General features: G+C 43.4%; 3 protein-coding genes across 5 annotated transcripts in view; 1 reads left to right on the top strand and 2 right to left on the bottom strand.

Annotated features, from left to right (window-relative positions):
• Positions 1–560: 560 nt before the first annotated feature.
• MTIF2 (mitochondrial translational initiation factor 2) lies at positions 561–10,727 on the bottom strand. The gene is made up of 14 exons (XM_015856830.2): positions 10,513–10,727; positions 8,858–9,089; positions 8,311–8,416; positions 7,391–7,562; positions 6,778–6,938; positions 5,673–5,849; positions 5,020–5,159; positions 4,143–4,267; positions 3,119–3,323; positions 2,461–2,713; positions 1,759–1,899; positions 1,457–1,621; positions 1,161–1,301; positions 561–830 (listed from the first exon to the last, which is right to left on the bottom strand). Exons 2-14 carry the CDS (start codon positions 9,080–9,082, stop codon positions 661–663), a joined length of 2,181 nt encoding a protein of 726 aa, XP_015712316.1. The 5' UTR covers positions 9,083–9,089; positions 10,513–10,727; the 3' UTR covers positions 561–660.
• Positions 10,728–10,796: 69 nt separating this feature from the next.
• LOC107310824 (prolyl-tRNA synthetase associated domain-containing protein 1-like) lies at positions 10,797–11,905 on the top strand. The gene is made up of 2 exons (XM_015856829.2): positions 10,797–10,948; positions 11,224–11,905. The coding sequence occupies exons 1-2, from the start codon at positions 10,808–10,810 to the stop codon at positions 11,659–11,661; spliced, it is 579 nt and encodes a 192-aa protein (XP_015712315.1). The 5' UTR covers positions 10,797–10,807; the 3' UTR covers positions 11,662–11,905.
• Positions 11,906–13,225: 1,320 nt separating this feature from the next.
• CCDC88A (coiled-coil domain containing 88A) overlaps positions 13,226–17,433 on the bottom strand; it is a 69,726-nt gene continuing 65,518 nt past the window's right edge. For all 3 annotated transcript variants that reach the window (XM_015856822.1, XM_015856826.1, XM_015856827.1), the window contains one exon: positions 13,226–17,113. The gene's annotated coding sequence lies outside the window, so the exon portion shown is untranslated. The remainder of the gene's footprint in view (positions 17,114–17,433) is intronic.

Raw genomic sequence — 17,433 nt, 5'->3', positions numbered from 1 at the left:
GTTTAAATTTCATTCTGTGCCTTAAGATGAGTCTCTTCCAAAAACGGGATGAAATCCTGCAGACCTCAATGGCCAAAGTCCTGTCTAGCTTTACTTGTGAGGCTTAAACCTACTTTGCGCTGCTGATAATTCAGTGCATGAAATACACACTCCTAAGCTTACCAAAGTATTCTTTCCTCATTCCTGGTCAGAGCAGAGAGTAATCTCTGACCTGCTTTGTATAGTGTAGCAAAATGAGAGTAAATTAGTCCTGGAAACATTTATGTACAGGCAGAGTGACTGCATTTTATAAGGGGGGGAAAGGTAGTGACAACAGACACGCAAAACCTTAGTGGTCTGCTTAAATATGAACTGAGAAGACAGTACTATTGCAGTCCCCATCAGGAAAACCAGGAGCTGAAGAACAGCACAGTACCATTGTGGGGGGAAGAAGATGGCCTGGAAGAACACGTGCCCTGTTCCACAAACATGAAGTGCTTGTTGTTAAGTCAGTGTAATCTTGTGCTCCAAGGACAGAAGTTGGATGAGGTTTGAGAGTGGAATAATACAGAAGCAGTAGGTACAGGGACACATAAGAGTTTTTTCATAAGTAGGTTCATTTAATATTAAAAGGCAAGGAGCAGGGCACAACCTCTACAGTGTGAGGTATCCAATCATGTTCTAAAACCCTGGATTCCAGGAAGTTGTCTGTTGAATTTCCTTTTCTTCATAACAGATGATTTCATCTCCGATACTGAATTCTATATGCTTGTCCAAACTTAATCCACAATCCATACCTGTTTTTATTACCTGGACATCATCTTTATGATGTTTCAGTGATGATAAAGACCCTGCAGAGAGAAGGGGAGGCAGAGTCCACTAACAGCATCAGAGCATGGGGATGCTTTGCTTTCCCTGTCTTACTTCATAAAGATTTTAGATGTGGCTACAAAATGAAAGCAAGCCTTGGGATGATGAACATGCGCAGCTAATGGAGATCAGACATCAGTGCTTTTTAGTGGGTGAATCTGTGTTGCTGCTGCTGCTTTTCTACCAGGCGTGGTGCTTCTGAATTCAGTTCTGAATAACACATCTGACACATCTAAATGCATGCAGCTGACACTAATTTCACAGGAACTCAGACTGCTGGACCAGGCTAGTTTTGTAGCCATTATACTTACCTTTCCAAATAACGTTCCCTTTACGGATTAACTTAAATTTCATCTTCTTGTCCAGCTGCCCTTTCTGTACTCTGCACCCAGCTACTGGAACTTTGTTTTTTCCCACTGTTACGGAGAAGGTGTCAAGAACAGAAGCTTCCCCTAAAAATAATAGTAAAACTAAGTAAAACCAAGCTTCCATTTACCAAGCGCTTTAACAAAACAGGAAAGCAGCAACAGAGAAGTATGAAATGCCTGATACAGCAGGAACGCTTTATCAGAGAATAAATGTAATGTAACACTCACTGCAGACTCACCGACTGTATTTTCCACCACGGATGGGGGCAGTCTGCTACTCAACTCATCTTTCAAATCCTCAATGAGTTTGTAGATGATGTTGTGGAGTTTAATTTTTATTCCCTTCTTAGCAGCCATCTTTTTAATGGTTTCATTGGCTTTCACGCTGAATCCATAAACAACGCCTGTCAAATATAACAGCAACTGATAGCCAGTAATGACTTCTTAAAGTGAGCAAAAGCATTTGCCAGCTCCTGAAATGTCAGACTTGCAGCAGTTCAGTTTCTACTAATGAGAAGTTTACTTTTAAACATACACTCACCATTAAATGTTTCAGCAAGACTTAGATCTGTTTCACTGATATCTCCCATTCCAAAATGAATGACCTCCAATTTACACTCATCATCTGCGTCATAGCTGTCCAGAACATTCAGAATAGCTTCCACAGATCCATCCACATCACCTGTATATGGAAACGGCAGCGCTGTTGACTTCACATAAATCAACATGATACTGAAGAATTAAGGCAACTCCACATTGTGCAAAATAATCCAGATCTTCATCTACTTAATACTCTCTTTGTATTTCCTGCAGTACGTTAAAACACGTCTGAAAAGCCTTTTCATACAAAAGCGAAATGGTTACATGTAATACAACTAGAAGCTTCACACTTACTGCTATTTCAGGTCACGTTTGCGTAGTTTCTCAGCTATTACTTTTAATGCACATACAGCACTGAACATGTGGTCAAACTGACTAATATGCTGTTCTTTTCCTCTGGTCTGCTAATGCAGTGCTGCTGCTCCAAACAGCTTGTGCACACACACACACACGTGCACCCACATGCACTTCCAGTGACCCTCTCCCTTCCTTACTGACAGATGTTCAATATTCTGTTCAGTTTTAAACGGATCAAGCTTCTGATAACTGCGGTTTTGCTAATGCTTTAGAACTACACTGCAGACTGAGCGTCTGAGAAGCACAAAACTGATGTGGTAGGGTAGTAAATAGAACAGGAAAGCACCTTTAATGATTATCGACAGCACATTTTTGTCTATTTCTGCTCTCTCCTTTGGTTTTATGAGCATTAGATGCTTGCCCTCCTTGTACAGGGCTGCCTTTCTTTGTCTCCAGGTCAAATGGGCTAAATTCTGTTGCTTCTTCTCATATTCCATTCTGTGTTCCTTTTGCTTTGCTTCAATAACTTCTCTGTCCTTTTTCATCTTCTCTTGTTGTTCAACGTAGGTTCTCCAGGCCACAACTTCATGTGCTCTTTGCTGGGCATGAAAAAAAAATACATAAAGATCTTTCATCTTTCAAATCACTGCGCAGAAAATCTCCACCTTAACCCCATTTTATCCTTTTGTTTCTTCTGTCAGAAACCAGCTCTCATAAAATTACAACACAAATATGTTAAGCACTGGATTGTTCTCCAGGTAAGGTCACAGCAAAGAGAAAACTCCCTTTCTGAAAGCAGAGACTCTAAAACATATCCCAGGTTAACTCTGCAACAGCCTGACTCAAGCCTTTAATACCCATCTTTCAGCACTTTATGCTGGGTATTTAGAATACATATATATTTCCAAATATGTATATTCTACATATAAACAAAGAAAACCCTTGTGTCCTTGCTTCCCATCTTACTGCAGTATGACTAAGCCATTAAACAGCTCTATCTGTACCTCAGATTCCACTTCAAGGATTTCATCTCCTGCTGAAGGGACTTCCTTCCAGCCCATGATTTCCACTGGGATGCCGGGAGAGGCTGCATCTACAGCTTTGCCATTCTCATCAAACATCAAACGCACTTTTGCCCAGGTCTTCCCTGCAACCAGAACACAGCCCTTCCTCAGAGTTCCTCTTTGGATGATGGCTGTGGTAACTGGACTAGCAAAAAGCAGAGGGGAAAAAAAAAGAACAGACCAAATTCAAGCAAATTTCCATTAACAAAATAACCATTTTCAGGGTTATCACAGGTCAGCTAACGTGAAAAAAACCACAGTGTTTTGGCAATCAATCACAGGCAGAATATTCCTGTGATACATCCTATTAGCAAGCTAAGGAAAATGTAAATTGACTTGTAATTGTAACTAAACCCAGGCTGCACTCCTCATTTCGGCAGATTAACACAAGATTTGACACCTTCAATCTTTCCTTTTCAGTAACCGAATGACTCTGCATGAAGTGAATCCCTGCTCCTCCTCACTCAAAAAAAAATCCCACACCACACAAAAGCAAACCCAACTTCTCAGCCTTCAGTTTAATTTTAAAGAGGGAAGAACACACCTTCATAAAAGAGAATATGCAAAAGGACCACGACAGTTGGAAGAGCAAAACGTCAGACTTTTTTGTTGCAAATGGCGGCGTATTTACTACATTATGACTATGAACTTTGTCAGCTCTGCTTTTCAGTGACACTGAAATGCTACAACAGGTGTATTTTTTTTCCTGAGCTTAGAGGATTTCATTTTAGTAATACTACACTTTGTACTCTAGCACTTTATGAATGCCTTTTCTGTACATGATGCTGTAGAATGATAGTTTAATGCTTAGCTACAAGCACTGCAAACAAACTGTTTCAGTTTTACATGCCTTTTTTTTTCTAATTTAAATACAACTTTAAACCTAAAAATCAATCACCTGCGCTGTACTGCTGCACTGTTACAGACTTCTTCATTAGAGCTGCAAGGAACATGGATAACTTACCCTTTCCCTTTGTCTTTGCGAGACTCAATGATGGTCCCCTCTACCAGACCTGTGTAATCTGCCTTCAGCTCTAACATCTCTGCCAAAACAACAGTTGCTTCTGCCAAAACCATCAGGTTGTCACCCTATATGGAACAGAACAAAACAAGAGCGAAGTAATGCACAAATTAAAAACATCAGAAGTCGAAATCAGTACTAAGATCTGCCATTCAGTTCAGAACTTCTAGCAATACAAGACCAACAGCATAGGTAGTAATAAACAAAATTAAAGGACTAGTAAGGAGAAAGTACTGATATTGGGCCCCTTGTTATAGGACACACACTGAGAAGGGCAGCAGAGCTGTGAGGGGTCTGGAGCACGAGTGGATGGGGAGCGGCTGAGGGAACCAGGGCTGTGCAGTGTGGGGGAGAGGAGGATCAAGGGAGACATCATGGCTCTGTGCAACCACCTGACAGGAGGCTGTGTGAGGTGGGGTCGGCCTCTGCCCCCAGGGAACAGCCATGGGACGAGAGGGGATGGCCTCACGTTGTGCCAGGGGAGGTTCAGGTTGGCTGTTAGGAACAATTCCTTCTCCCAAAGAGCAGTGAGGCAGTGGCACAGCTGCACAGGGAGAGGTTGAATTTTTTCCCTTCATTCACAGCATTATCACTGGCCTTGATTTTGCAGAAATATTGTACTACCAGCAAAAATGAGAGGACATGAAAAACATTCACTACATTTCCCAAGGAAAAATGAATCAAACAGTGATTCTGATAAGAGGTAACAGCTCATGGTAACGTGCCCAGTTCCAGAGAGATAAGCACTCATCTTCCAATTGTCAAACAAAAATACGTATGGATGCACATGTTAGACATGTTTGTTTGACCAAAACTTTACCTTGAGTGCAGAAATATTTACAGCCTGAACATCACCTCCAAACTCCTCACAGACCACACCATGAGCCAGCAATTCCTTCTTCACTCTTTCAGGATCAGCTTCAGGTTTGTCACACTTGTTAATAGCAAGGACGAGAGGAACTAAAATGGGAGAACAAACCCATCATTAACCTAACAAAAACTCACTGCTACCTGTACAGTTGCAATAAGAGGTTAGAACAGGTTGTGACTACTTAGAACAAATCAGCTCCCTTTGCACCTACTCCCTGAGCAACCTTAGGAAACCAAAGGCAACTGAGCTACCTTAAGTAGAAGCTTGGAGGAACTACTGTAGGGAGGGGAAAAAAGAAAGAAAACAAAGCTACCTACAAACTATGTGTTTTTCTGGAAAATCTGCAAATCCTGAAACAAATCTTTTTATACATTTAGGTGGTATTGTAACATTCAGCATATCTTCAGACACCTCCCCCATGGAGAAGGCAGCACGATGACAGCAGTTTCTTTACAAGTGTTATGGATTTAAATTCAAGCAGTTTCCTTTGAGAGGTGAAGAAATGTGTGTAAAGCACTCAATACAGAGCTACACAACAACACACACATTGTATATTAACCCCATGGCTTGCCACTCATTTATACATGTAACATTGACAGTACCTCCTGCATTTTTAGCATGTTCAATGGATTCTATGGTTTGCTGCATCACTCCATCCTCTGCTGCTACAACCAGGATGACGATGTCAGTCACATATGTACCTCTTGCCCTCATGGCTGAGAAAGCTGCATGCCCAGGAGTATCAAGAAAAGTGATCTTTTCCCCAGAAGGCAGATGCACTGTGAATAAATGATATATTCAGCTTCACACATAACCCACTTCAAACTCTCACCCATATAGTTACATAGATTTGTCCAGTTGAGAGACAAGCAGACCAATGCGTAATCTGGTTGTTCCCTACAATTTCCTGAGCAGAGTAAACAGAGAGAGAAGCTCTGGTCTCTTCTCACTGCTAACCAACACGATGCACAGGAATGGCAACAAGTGCCCAGACTGGGTGTTAGGAAAATCATCCTCATTGTGAGGGCGATCAAACACTGGGTAGGCTCCTAAGACAGGTGGATGACGACCCAGGTGTGTCAGTGCTCAACAGGCACTTGGATGATGACCTTAGTAACATGCTCTGACTTCTGACTAGCCCTTAAGTGGCCAGGCAGTTGGAGCTCTGTAGGTCTCTTCCAACTGAACTATTCTTTTCTAATTACCACAAGCTGTGCTTTCCTTTTTCACTGCTTGCATACAAACTGGGTATGCTGCAATGTTTTCCCTAGTGACCTGTCAGCAAGTTAGCTCGCTGTCACAGAATCACAGAATGGCCAGGGTTGGAACGGACCTCAAGGATCATGAATCCCCAGCCTCCATATTTAGTACCAGACCAGGCTGCCCAGGGCCCCATCCTACCTGGCCTTGGACACGTCCAGGGATGGGGCATGTACAACCTCTCTGGGCAGCCTGTTCCAAAACCTCACCTCTCTCACAGTAAAGAACTTCCCTCTAACATCCAACCTAAGTCTTCCCTCCTTCAGCTTAAAACCACTGCCCTGCTGTATCCTCTCTTTCAAAGAGTTTACTCCCCTCCTGTTTATAGGCTCCCTTCAGGTACTGAAAGGCTGAAATTTGATCACCCTGTTGCCTTATTTTCTCAATGTTTCTCTTTATGTAAGATAAATCATTTTACACACACACACAAGTACACCTGGATCATACCAAGAAAAGCACCAATGTGTTGTGTGATGCCCCCTGCTTCCATGGCTGCCACTTGAGTTTTCCGCAGGCTGTCAAGTAAAGTTGTTTTCCCATGATCAACGTGGCCCATTATAGTAACAACTGGGGGTCGCGGAGTTAAGAATGCCGGGTCTGCAGGAGGTCTACAAGCAAGACAAAATACCTTTGGTAAGCATTGAAACAGTTCACCATGCCACCGCCATGCCCACTAACAAACTGCCATTTGCCAGTACCCTGTGAGGCAGAAGTAAGCCTAGCTTCTCCCCACCATAAGCACAAACCCCAGCTACATCAGTTTACCACCCCCTAGCATCCATTCTTCCTGCTGCAGCAATTAATGCAGCAATTCAGGGCACTGAAGATGCTTTACCTCAGAGAACCACTTAGACAAAACTCACCTAAAACTAATCAAACCTGAGCATCAGTGTAACAGGTAAAGAAACAAAACAGTATTTAAAACGTACAGTTTGCTATCTATAGTGTGTAGTTCCTAACTCTGACCACATCTGCACACTGCTAGAAGAAAACACACTACACAAACAACACATGGAGGAGCAAATAGGCTGAAAAGAACAAGGAATGGTTCATAGTTCACCGTTTCACTGCATCTTTGTTTTCTCTTTCTTTTTCTTCCCTCAGTTTTGCTGACTTATACTTCATTCCTGATTTTTTAACAATTAACTTGATCGAGTCTTCATATAAAATGGAATCTGGTTCCAGGGAATTGACATCAATATCTGTGTACAGCAGGGCTTCATAAACATGATCTGAAAAGAAGATAAAGACATTTAATAATCCCATCAAAAAAGCACACTAACTGCTTAGAACGTCCCTGAAAAATGATTAAACTGAGACACTGTACAACTAGGAATGGTTCATGGGGTTACAGGAAACAAGCCTACTTCTGCAATGCAGTTTTAGGGAATCACCTGAAGAGGATGGTGTTGTGGGCAAGTTCTTAAGCCACCCCCGACACCACGCTCTCCCAATTAGTCAAACGGCTGCTTTAATGGAACACAAATTGCTCCTGAATCAAACTTATCCAAGGACTGGACTGCAGACAGCTGCTCTTCTGTGCCTACCCTCCTTAGCCCTGAACTCTGTGCTCACAGGGATCCACCTCCAACAAAGCAGGATGCAATGTTTCTCTTCCCACAGTATAATTTAGCCCTCTGGGAGCACAACCAGAGAGCAGCCTACCTGGATCTGAAGCCCATCTGCTGGAGAACGAACAGAGATCTGGCTTCCTTACACTGAAATGTCCTCCCTGTCAGTTCAGATAGCCTGGCATCTTTTCCTCTTCAGCCTGGCATCGTGCCTACCAACATCTTCCTCCTCTCTGGTTAAATAAATCTGATGAAACAAGTTATTTGGTATGGGCCTACACTGCAAAGGGACGGATTGGTAACCACTAACACCACCTTAGAATATCTTTGACTTCACCATTCAAGGAAGTGGTACAACTGATGGACATACCACAGTTACATTTATATTGAACAACAGAGAAGCTCTCACCTACGTCTTTACCCATTGCTCTTGCAAGTTCCTCAATAGTCATCTGCTGCCTTATCTCCACTTCCCCTTTGGTCATCGGTAATTTCCTCCTGTCCTTTTTCTTCTCCTGCATGGAATTAGACAGGAATATATATCATACATATAGGAACACATAGCTGACATAAACTAACATATAATAAAAACAACATTAAAAAGACTCTCAAGCTTCATGTTGCAAAAACATCTTTCTGTCTGCAACACTAAGATAAACTTATGATTTAAAACACCCTACAGAACACCTAACATGTATACCCACAATCCTTCAATCGTTTTGAATTTTCACTTCTCCAAAACAAGGAAAAAAATCATTTTCTCCTGCCTTTGAAAGATCCACAACGCTGCTGGTAAAAGCACATCAAGTCAATACTTGAGGAGTCACAGTACAGCCTTAAGTAAGTACATTTTGTAAATAAAAATTTAGAATAGCTTCTGTATATGTATATCGGATTGACTTCTTGCCATTTGAAATTTCACATACAACCAGAGATTACTGGGTTTCGTTAATTACCTCCTTTGTAGCTAAACATCTGCATGGCGATGAGGCAGCTCTGATCAACTTGTCTTTCTCCCAGCACTGTGGATATGGATGAACGGACCTTGTGGGATGCACAGATGACGGCACAGGCTTCCATTGTGCTCTGCAAACTCTCCTGCAGACAAGAGTGTGCAACTGACTGCAAGCACCATGGAAACGGATCAGATTTTCAAGCTTCAGTATCAGCCTTCGATTCATTTCCTCACTGAAAATGCAAAAGGACACAATGAAAGTTGCTCTCTGCCAGGATAACACTCACAGGAACACAACACACAAATGTCATAATCGTAGAATTGCTCAGGTTGGAAAAGAGCTTAAAGACCATCAAGTACAACTGCTAAAGCTTGAAAGCAGGCTTTTCGATACTGACAAAGTTGAACTACTTTGTAACACTGTTCATTTTTTGCTTTACCTTCCGGCCCTTTCACTATCCCATCTCAAACATGGATCTGTTAATATCACAGCTTAGAGGCCTTCCATCCATCTCTACTGAACTTTAACATAAACTACTAAAATCATTACTCTGGGTTCCGTGACATGACCTAAAAAGGAAGGGATGTCTGTGCTCTCTGTGCTGCACTAACAGCTTCCCTGCTGCAACCTAACTCCACATCTATAAAACCAAAGTGCCACTTACATGAGCTGCACCACTACAGCAGCGCTGTCATGGTATCAGTGTTGTCACGTGCACAGGAACATCTTTCAAAGCTAAGCCGTGGTTTACTAAGTGAATGTTTCAAGATTACAGAATCATATGATGTCTTAGGTTGGAAGAGACCTTGAAGATCATTCAGTTCCACCCACCTGCCATGGGCTGGCTGCCCTGGGCTCCATCCAACCTGGCCTTGGGCACCTCCATGGATGGAGCACCCACAGCCCTCTGGGCAGCAGTGCCAGGGCCTCACTCCAATGAGTAAAACGTCATTCTAACATTTAACCTAAATCCACCCTCTTTCAGATTAAAGTCATTCCCCCGTGACTGAAGTCCTCCTCTGCAGGGCTGCTCTCTGTGAGCTCTCTCAGTCCGTACTCACGTCTGGGATTGCCCTCATCCAAGTGCAAAACGTTGCATTTGGATTTGTTTAACCTCATTTGGTTTGCATAACCCCACTTCTCAAGGCTGTCCATGTGCCCTGGATGCCATCCCTTCCCCTGCTGTATCAACTGCAGCACTCAGCTTGGTGACATCAACTTGCTGAGGGGGCACCCTGATACTCTGTGTCATTGCTAAGGATGCTGTGGAGCACTGGCTCCAAGGCAGAGCCCTTCGGGACACAGAGCCCTTCAGGACACAGAGCCCTTCAGGACACAGAGCCCTTCAGGACACCACTCCTGGCTGCCTCCCCTGGACACGGAGCCTCTGGCTGTGACCATTCTTTATCTAAACCAATTCTTTATGTACCAAACAGCCCACCCATCTCTCCCCAGCTCAGAAATAAGGATGAGACGTGGGGCCATATCAGAGGCCCTGCACAAGTCCTGGTAAATCACAGGTAAATGCCTCTGTCAGACCACCCCCGTCACCCATTCTGCCAACCACCCCCTGTATTTCTCCTATATATCCATTATTCCCACTCAGTTCGCTATGTCGGGCCCCTACCCGCCGCCGCAGGTGCCTCTCTCAGTACCTCAGCTATCTCCTCTCACAGGTGACCCCGGACCATCCTCCAGCAAAGCACACAGCTCTCACAACGTCTGCGGGCCCGGCAAGAACTCAGGAACCGCCTCACCCCACAGCCAAGGGCGGTGGTAGGGCCGAGCTGCCCCGATAACACCGCCGAGCACCGGCGAGCACGGCCCAGCTCTGCCCCGCCGCCCGGCCGGCACTGAGGGACGCACCGCCTCACGCCACCGAGCGGCCCTGCGCATGCGCCGAGTGACGGGAGCCCTGCACAGGCGCAGGGCCCCCCACTCCCGCGGCCAATGTCGGCGCTGTGGGGCGGGGCGCCACGTCGCGCCTCAGCGTTGTGTCCCGGCATGGCGGCGGGACCGGGGCTGCGGGAGGAGCTGGAGCAGCGGCTAAAGGACTTGGGCATCGCCGTCACCACCGCCGAGCACCCGGAGGTGGGGCCGTGCTGCGGGCGGCCTTGCTCTGGGCTGTGTAACGGGGGGCTTTGGGGTCCCTTCCGACCCACCCGCTGCATGTATAGAGTGAGCGAGAGAGGAAGCAGGAGCAGCATGTGGCGTTTTATTGGCGTTCTGTATAAATTTCTCCATCAAAGGGTTCGGTTTTGAGGCTGAGCTGATTCGGTATTTTCTAAGTGTTTAACTACCAGCTGGCAGTACGCAATGGAGTCCCATGGGATGCAGCCTCATGCTGTGCTCACTGTGTTTTCCAGGTGTTGACGGTGGATGAGATGATGGCCCACGTTGGGCACATGAGAGGAGGGCACAGTAAGAACCTCTTCCTTAAGGACAAGAAGAAGAAAGGCTTCTGGCTGGTGACTGTCCTGCATGACAGGCAGGTGGATTTAAACCACCTGGCAAAGAAACTCGGCCTCGGAAGCGGAAACCTCAGGTTCGCCAATGAAGACGCCATGCTGGAGAAGCTGCGGGTGGGCCAGGGCTGTGCCACACCGCTGGCTCTGTTCTGCGACCACGGGGACGTCAGCTTCGTGCTGGACGCCGCCTTCCTGGAGGGCGGCCACGAAAAGGTGTATTTTCATCCCATGACAAACTGTGCGACCATGGGCTTAAGCCCTGAGGACTTCCTGAAGTTTGTGAAGTCGACGGGCCACGATCCCATCATTGTACATTTCAATGAAGACATTCAGTAGGTTCACGTGGCTCAGCATCGATTCTATGGGGTAAAACTGGTGGGAGGAGTTTGACAATAAATACAGCTTGGAGAAGCAGGCCTGCTCTTTTGTACACTGTAATATTCAGTGGGGAAAAACAAATACTCAACGGAATATTCTTGAGCAAATGTTTGCAGTCTGCCAGCATCCCGCAGGATGAAAAGGCATTATATGAATAACATTTATATGAATAATGTTATGTTAATAAAATGCATCCATGGAACTCTGTGTGGTACTGGGCTTGAAGGACTAAACGTAGTTTAGAAATAACAAGTTAACTTAAATGGTCTAAACTGTTTATCAACACGCAGTACAGAAGGGTCTACCTCACCTGGCACAGTATGAGCTTCTGTGCACAATTCCTGCTGCTTCAGCAACATGTATCCTTAAAACCAGTACCATGTAAATGGAAAGAATGGTGTGACAGCAGATAGACTTGAGTTTCTCCCTTCAGGAGATGGGGGAACCGACCATATGAATGTCTGAATGTTCGGAAAGCAGTGGGGAGGCTGAATTGGCTTAGGATGATATATTTGGTATAGAAAAGTATATGCTACTATAGGGACGAGACCAGCATGTTCTCTACTTTGAATTCCCAATGAAATTATTTCTCCACTCTCCTTTCTAAATGAGTAGAACCCCTTTCAAACACTTCCTTTGTATTTAAGACAGAAGTGGAAAGTCTATGGAGTCCAGCAGCCAAACTGGTCACAAATACCCATGTTAGAACCCAGAGACAGGAACAACATTTTGGAGATGAGAGGTGAGAGGGCTTTTAAATACTGCCCAATGAACACGGCTGTGGTTGAAGGAAAATGCCCAAAGGCAAACAGCAGGATGAGCACAGCTGGAAATGGAAGAGGGGAAAAAGAGTGAAGAAAACCACAGGACTTGTGGTGCTTATTAGTATTTGCTACTGCATCTTGCTACAGGATGCAATTCTAACAATGGCAAAGGGAGACGTTTTAAACAAGGAGATGTCAGCCAGTTTGACTCAGTTTCATTAGTTAAGGCCAAAACAGCTCAGAGAGCTGAAGAACAACATCCAAAGTTATTTCCCCCCACTGATCAATGAACGGCCTCACAAACTCCAGGCTGACAAATGTGCTTCTAACACAGGCAGACAGTGAGGTTTGTCTGTGCCACTCTGCCTTCGCTTTATCCCTTGTGGCACTCGTGAGTTCTCACTTCCAAAAAGGAGGAGTAAAAAACAATAAACTCAGCTTGTGAAGTTTTAAAAGCAGAAAGCTTTAAATAGATAATAAGTTGAAAAGATGTGCACAACAGCAGATTCCTACACTTACCAATCCATAGATCTGCACAACTTAAAACTACTTTTGCTATCAGAACTTCTGAGCCTTGTTTCAGCAGAAATAACCATCAAGCAAAACCAAAGCTCTAGATCCTGCATTTGGCAGATCTGCCAGCAATTCTTAATGTATTTACTATGAAATTATTCGTGTATCTTAAAAATAATACTGCAATAAGTACACGAGTCTTTACAAACAAACAGCACGGAACAAACTACGCAGCGCCCAGAGTATTTCTGCTACAGTTTTATAGGCTTCCTTTCGGAAGAAATACTGAACACATCACCAACCGAGCACAACCACCACTTAACACCAATATCCTTCCAGTAACAGCAGATTCCAGAACATGTGTGTTATCAATGTATGTACACAAAATAAGGATAAAAATTATTTGGTTTGGTATTTTAATAACATCATTAATAAATGTATACAATGGCAAACATTAAAAAAAAAATCAATATGTAAAGGAAATTACAGTTTTAAATAAGAGCTTTTTTAAGTTTTGTTTCACACCTAAGTACATTCCTTTAAGGCAGTTTTATTAATATCAAAGCATTATTTACATATACGTTATCATCTACCTCTAGGAATCATCCGTGAGCTCTGTTGAGGCCGCACCACGTCTTGGACAAAGTTGGGAACGTTGCTAAATAACAGCAGACTATCAGCAAAGCAAATGGAAATTCTACATTGTACAGCATTAAAATAAAGTCTGTAAACTTGAATTAACAGTGACACGTTTGGCAACTCAACTCTTGCTGCTAACAGTGATGTGCTCTTCTTGTAGGCTGCCCCACAGCCACTGTGCTGCTCCCCTGGGAGGCCGTGTTTCACAGAACCCCCTGGTGGCTCCCAAATTACATTGAGAGTTTGGTTTTTAGTTGTGTGGAAAGATGAGGTGCCTTACCACCAGTTTGGAAAGAGATCTGTATCACAGTGCAGAGCTCTCCTGCTCTGAAAAGCCCTTGCAAAGGTAAGCATGGGGAGTCTTATGGTCTGATCTCAATGTAAATCTATCCCTGGTGCTACTTTGGTGTAACTTGGTGAATACAAACCAAAATCCCCCCCTCCCTCTGTCTCTGTGCTGATGCTGGCCCAGCAGCTCAAACCCTGCCAAGAACGGTGCAGGGGACAGCAGCCAGCACTGCAGCACACAGCTCTGACCTGTGTAAGCGGGATGAACTCTGCTGCCTCATCCCCATATTCCTGATGATGGTCTCAAACAAGGGAAATGCACTTAGGTTTTTGGACAAAGGCTTTTCACTTTCAATACACGTTATCAGTTGACCAATAACTTTCACATTTGTGACTAAGCATCCCGGCCATGATGGAAAACTCTGGACAACTTAATGAATACAGAAAAGAGCCAAAAAATGACAAGTCAGGGGAGTCCCCGTGAAGGAATGACAGCCATGTGTAGTGAGGGCAGAAGGCTGCAATGTGCCTGGCAACATGACACACATCAGCCATGGCAATATTCCCAGGTCTTTGAGTATGCGCCAAGCCAGGGCGCACACAGCTGCACAGATACTGCAATAAAAGTGTTTGGCACTATGGGTTAATTCAAGACACGTGAGTTCTAGAAACAGTGACACTACAAATTGGTTAGGGTTTAAAAGTTTCAAGTGCATCAGTCCAAGGAGAGGTACTGGAAGAATGCACCAACACTCAGGCCTTGAAACAAACCTGGAATTAGCAAAATTGAGAATTAGTTTCCTAGTATTTACTTATCTCAGTTATCTTTCCTAAAAGCTATGGTTTTAGTGAGGGCTACTGACACGATCACATGTTGATGAAGCTCTGTAAGGCAAGTTTTCCTTCAGTCCCTATGGCTATGCCTTTATTGCAGCATGGGAATGGCAGAGAAAGCTGGCCTGACATCATGTTTTTATTGCTTACAGTAATTTTACTGTGAGAGCACACCAGGGCTCTGTCTGGCTCACTTTGTATTGAGGAAGAACCTTGGTAATACCTGAGCTCTGACTGCACACAGGGACACAGCAGTACCTGCAATACAGCATCTGACACCTGGAAATGTCACTGCACCCTGGAGCACCTGGAGTCCTTCCCAAAAAGACTGTGCTATCAATTACAGCACAGGAAGTTATTCCACGTGCAAATGACCTCAGACTGCCTGCAAAGACACTGTGTTACTGGATGTCAGGAACGCTCTGGGCTTCAGGTCACTCCTGGGATCACTGAACTATGGCAATATTCTGCAAAACTCAGGATGCTTCCTCTGAAAGCAAGGAAAATTTTGGCACCAAAAATAAGGGGACCAGAATGAGACACTTGTATGAGTTCGTGCTGAAATTCAGCTGATGAATATAAATACCAGAAACGTCGTTAGAGGAAAAAAAATCAAACTCCTCTAAGGTGTAGAGCTGCAAAGTTTGTCCAAGTTTCAGGGGGAAAAAAAAGTTTAAACTCTGTGGAAAAAACACTCAGGCTGAACCAGGTATTTGTATTGCCAAGGCAAAATAATCCGTTTGATGGAGACCTTGTAACATATTCCGTCATAAAGAAGTATTTCAGAAAGAAATCACTTTCAGGAAAATAAAATGTCCAGTTCTAAAACTTATTGGACTTACTTTTGTTTTCTTCCTTTTCCTTTTTGACTAAATTTCAGTAAAATAAGAGACAACTTGCCAGCACGCTTTTAAATCTGCAGGACCGCGTTCTCTCTCCAGTCATAAATGATTCTGTCCCTATTATCCCTGAAAGCCTGAGACTTGATAAATGGCAAAACCTGGAAGCCTCGAGAAAAAAAGATGAAGTGAAAGGAGCTGTGGTTGCCGTATCACAGTCTGAGCAGCAGTGTGGTCCTTTAAGAAGCACACTGCAGCCCCAGTTCTGAGCCACGCTTACTTTACTTTATGTGAACACAGAGCTGCAGTGGGAGATCAGACACGAGGAGGTTACACAGCTGATGTGACCCTGGAGAACAGAAGCATGAACATGCCCTGCTGTGTTGAAATAAAGAAAGATTACAGTAATGTTAGACCTGCTTGTAAGTTCAGGTACACTTCCTTTGAGCTTACTGCAAATGCTTCCAAGACAACCACCGAATGTACCAATTACACTTGTTGACTTTAATATAAGTCAATAAGCAACAAAATATATCTTATGAGATTACCTTAAGAGGAATTGATTGTAAAATGCATACATGTTATTTAATGTGTTTTGTTTTTCTTTTTTGCCGTCAAGAAACTACCTAAGCTGCAATCAAACTCATGTCAGAAGGCAAACAATAAAAGAAGCAAACAGTCAGCACACAAACACGGTATGACAGCCTTCTCCTGGAAATGCCATTTGTTGAAACCAGCCTGATGCTAAAGAAAAAGTTACAGAAAATCAGACCTGACAATTTCCCATCAAAGGCATCTGAACATGGATATGCAGAATAACTCGGGAATGTGAAAAACGCAAGTAACAAACATTTTCTATATTACACGATTATCCCACAAGCCCCCACATTTGTTAGTTATCAAATATTTCCATGTATGTAAACAATTGTTGTTCCCCGCAGTATGCAACAAGAAGAAATTAACATAAACCTTGTAAAGAGCTGTTCCATGCAGATTATGCTAACCGATAAGGCAGGGAAGTGCCAGTAAGCTGAGAGGTTTTTGTATATACAGTTGCTTTCAACAAAATACTACAGCATTTATTGTAAATTTACAGAAGTTAATATAAACTGCGAGTTACGGGTTGGGTTTGTTGTTTTTTTTTTTTTTGGCTAAGTATTAGCAGAAGCTTAAGCAAATCAGTGGCTAATTTCATAAACAGAAGGTGAAAGAAGTTTATTTTTCCTGGAGTAATTCTTGAGACCTTAAAATCCTTGGTCCTTAGGGAGATGAGAACTGTCCTTTATTCAGTAGGTCTTAACAGTGCAATGTGCAATAATTCCTATGATCATCTACCAATTTTCGGCAGCAGACTCCAGTAGAGCTCCTTGATTCAAGGAAGGAAGGAAGGAAGGTAGGTAGCTTTTTATTTCTTGCCTGCTCTAGTCACGAAGAATGTAAAAAATTCCCTTAATATTTATTAATGACAGTTGCTGTCTTGTTTACTTCAGAAATAAAGGCTTCATATTGAGACACTGAAGGACACTTTTCTCTCTGTGTTGAAAGGCAGAAAGGTAGAAAGAGAAAAGAACGTAAGAAAAGCTGAAGTGCAGAAGTATAAAATACAGAGTTAAGTCACTAACAGAACTAACAGCACTAACAGCACGCATCAAGGATGTTTTAATCACGTCAAAAGGAGGACAGAATGCCAAAGACAAGCCAAAGGCTGCTTTCTTATACGATGGAATATTTTGCAAAACAAAATTGTTTTAACTGTTCTTTTAGACTTATTTGTCCTTTTCTAAGAACTGACTTCACTATTTGTGCTTCATTTGCCTTTGTTGTACTTTCTTCTTCAAGAGAAATTTGAAAAC

This window comes from Coturnix japonica, chromosome 3 (genome assembly GCF_001577835.2).
Source record: "Coturnix japonica isolate 7356 chromosome 3, Coturnix japonica 2.1, whole genome shotgun sequence".
NCBI classification, from domain to species: domain Eukaryota; kingdom Metazoa; phylum Chordata; class Aves; order Galliformes; family Phasianidae; genus Coturnix; species Coturnix japonica.
This window is presented reverse-complemented; position numbering and strand designations above follow the sequence as displayed.

What these genes read in the sequence shown, in the direction of transcription:
- LOC107310824 (XM_015856829.2), top strand. Translation starts at nt 10,808, where the DNA reads ATGTCGGCGCTGTGGGGCGGGGCGCCACGTCGCGCCTCAGCGTTGTGT. An exon ending in CCACCGCCGAGCACCCGGAG is followed by an intron (nt 10,949 to 11,223) that starts GTGGGGCCGTGC and finishes TGTGTTTTCCAG; the next exon opens with GTGTTGACGGTGGATGAGAT.
- MTIF2 (XM_015856830.2), bottom strand. Translation starts at nt 9,082, where the DNA reads ATGAATCGAAGGCTGATACTGAAGCTTGAAAATCTGATCCGTTTCCAT. An exon ending in GATGTTTAGCTACAAAGGAG is followed by an intron (nt 8,417 to 8,857) that starts GTAATTAACGAA and finishes AATTCCATGCAG; the next exon opens with GAGAAGAAAAAGGACAGGAG. An exon ending in AGGGAACGTTATTTGGAAAG is followed by an intron (nt 831 to 1,160) that starts GTAAGTATAATG and finishes TTCTCTCTGCAG; the next exon opens with GGTCTTTATCATCACTGAAA.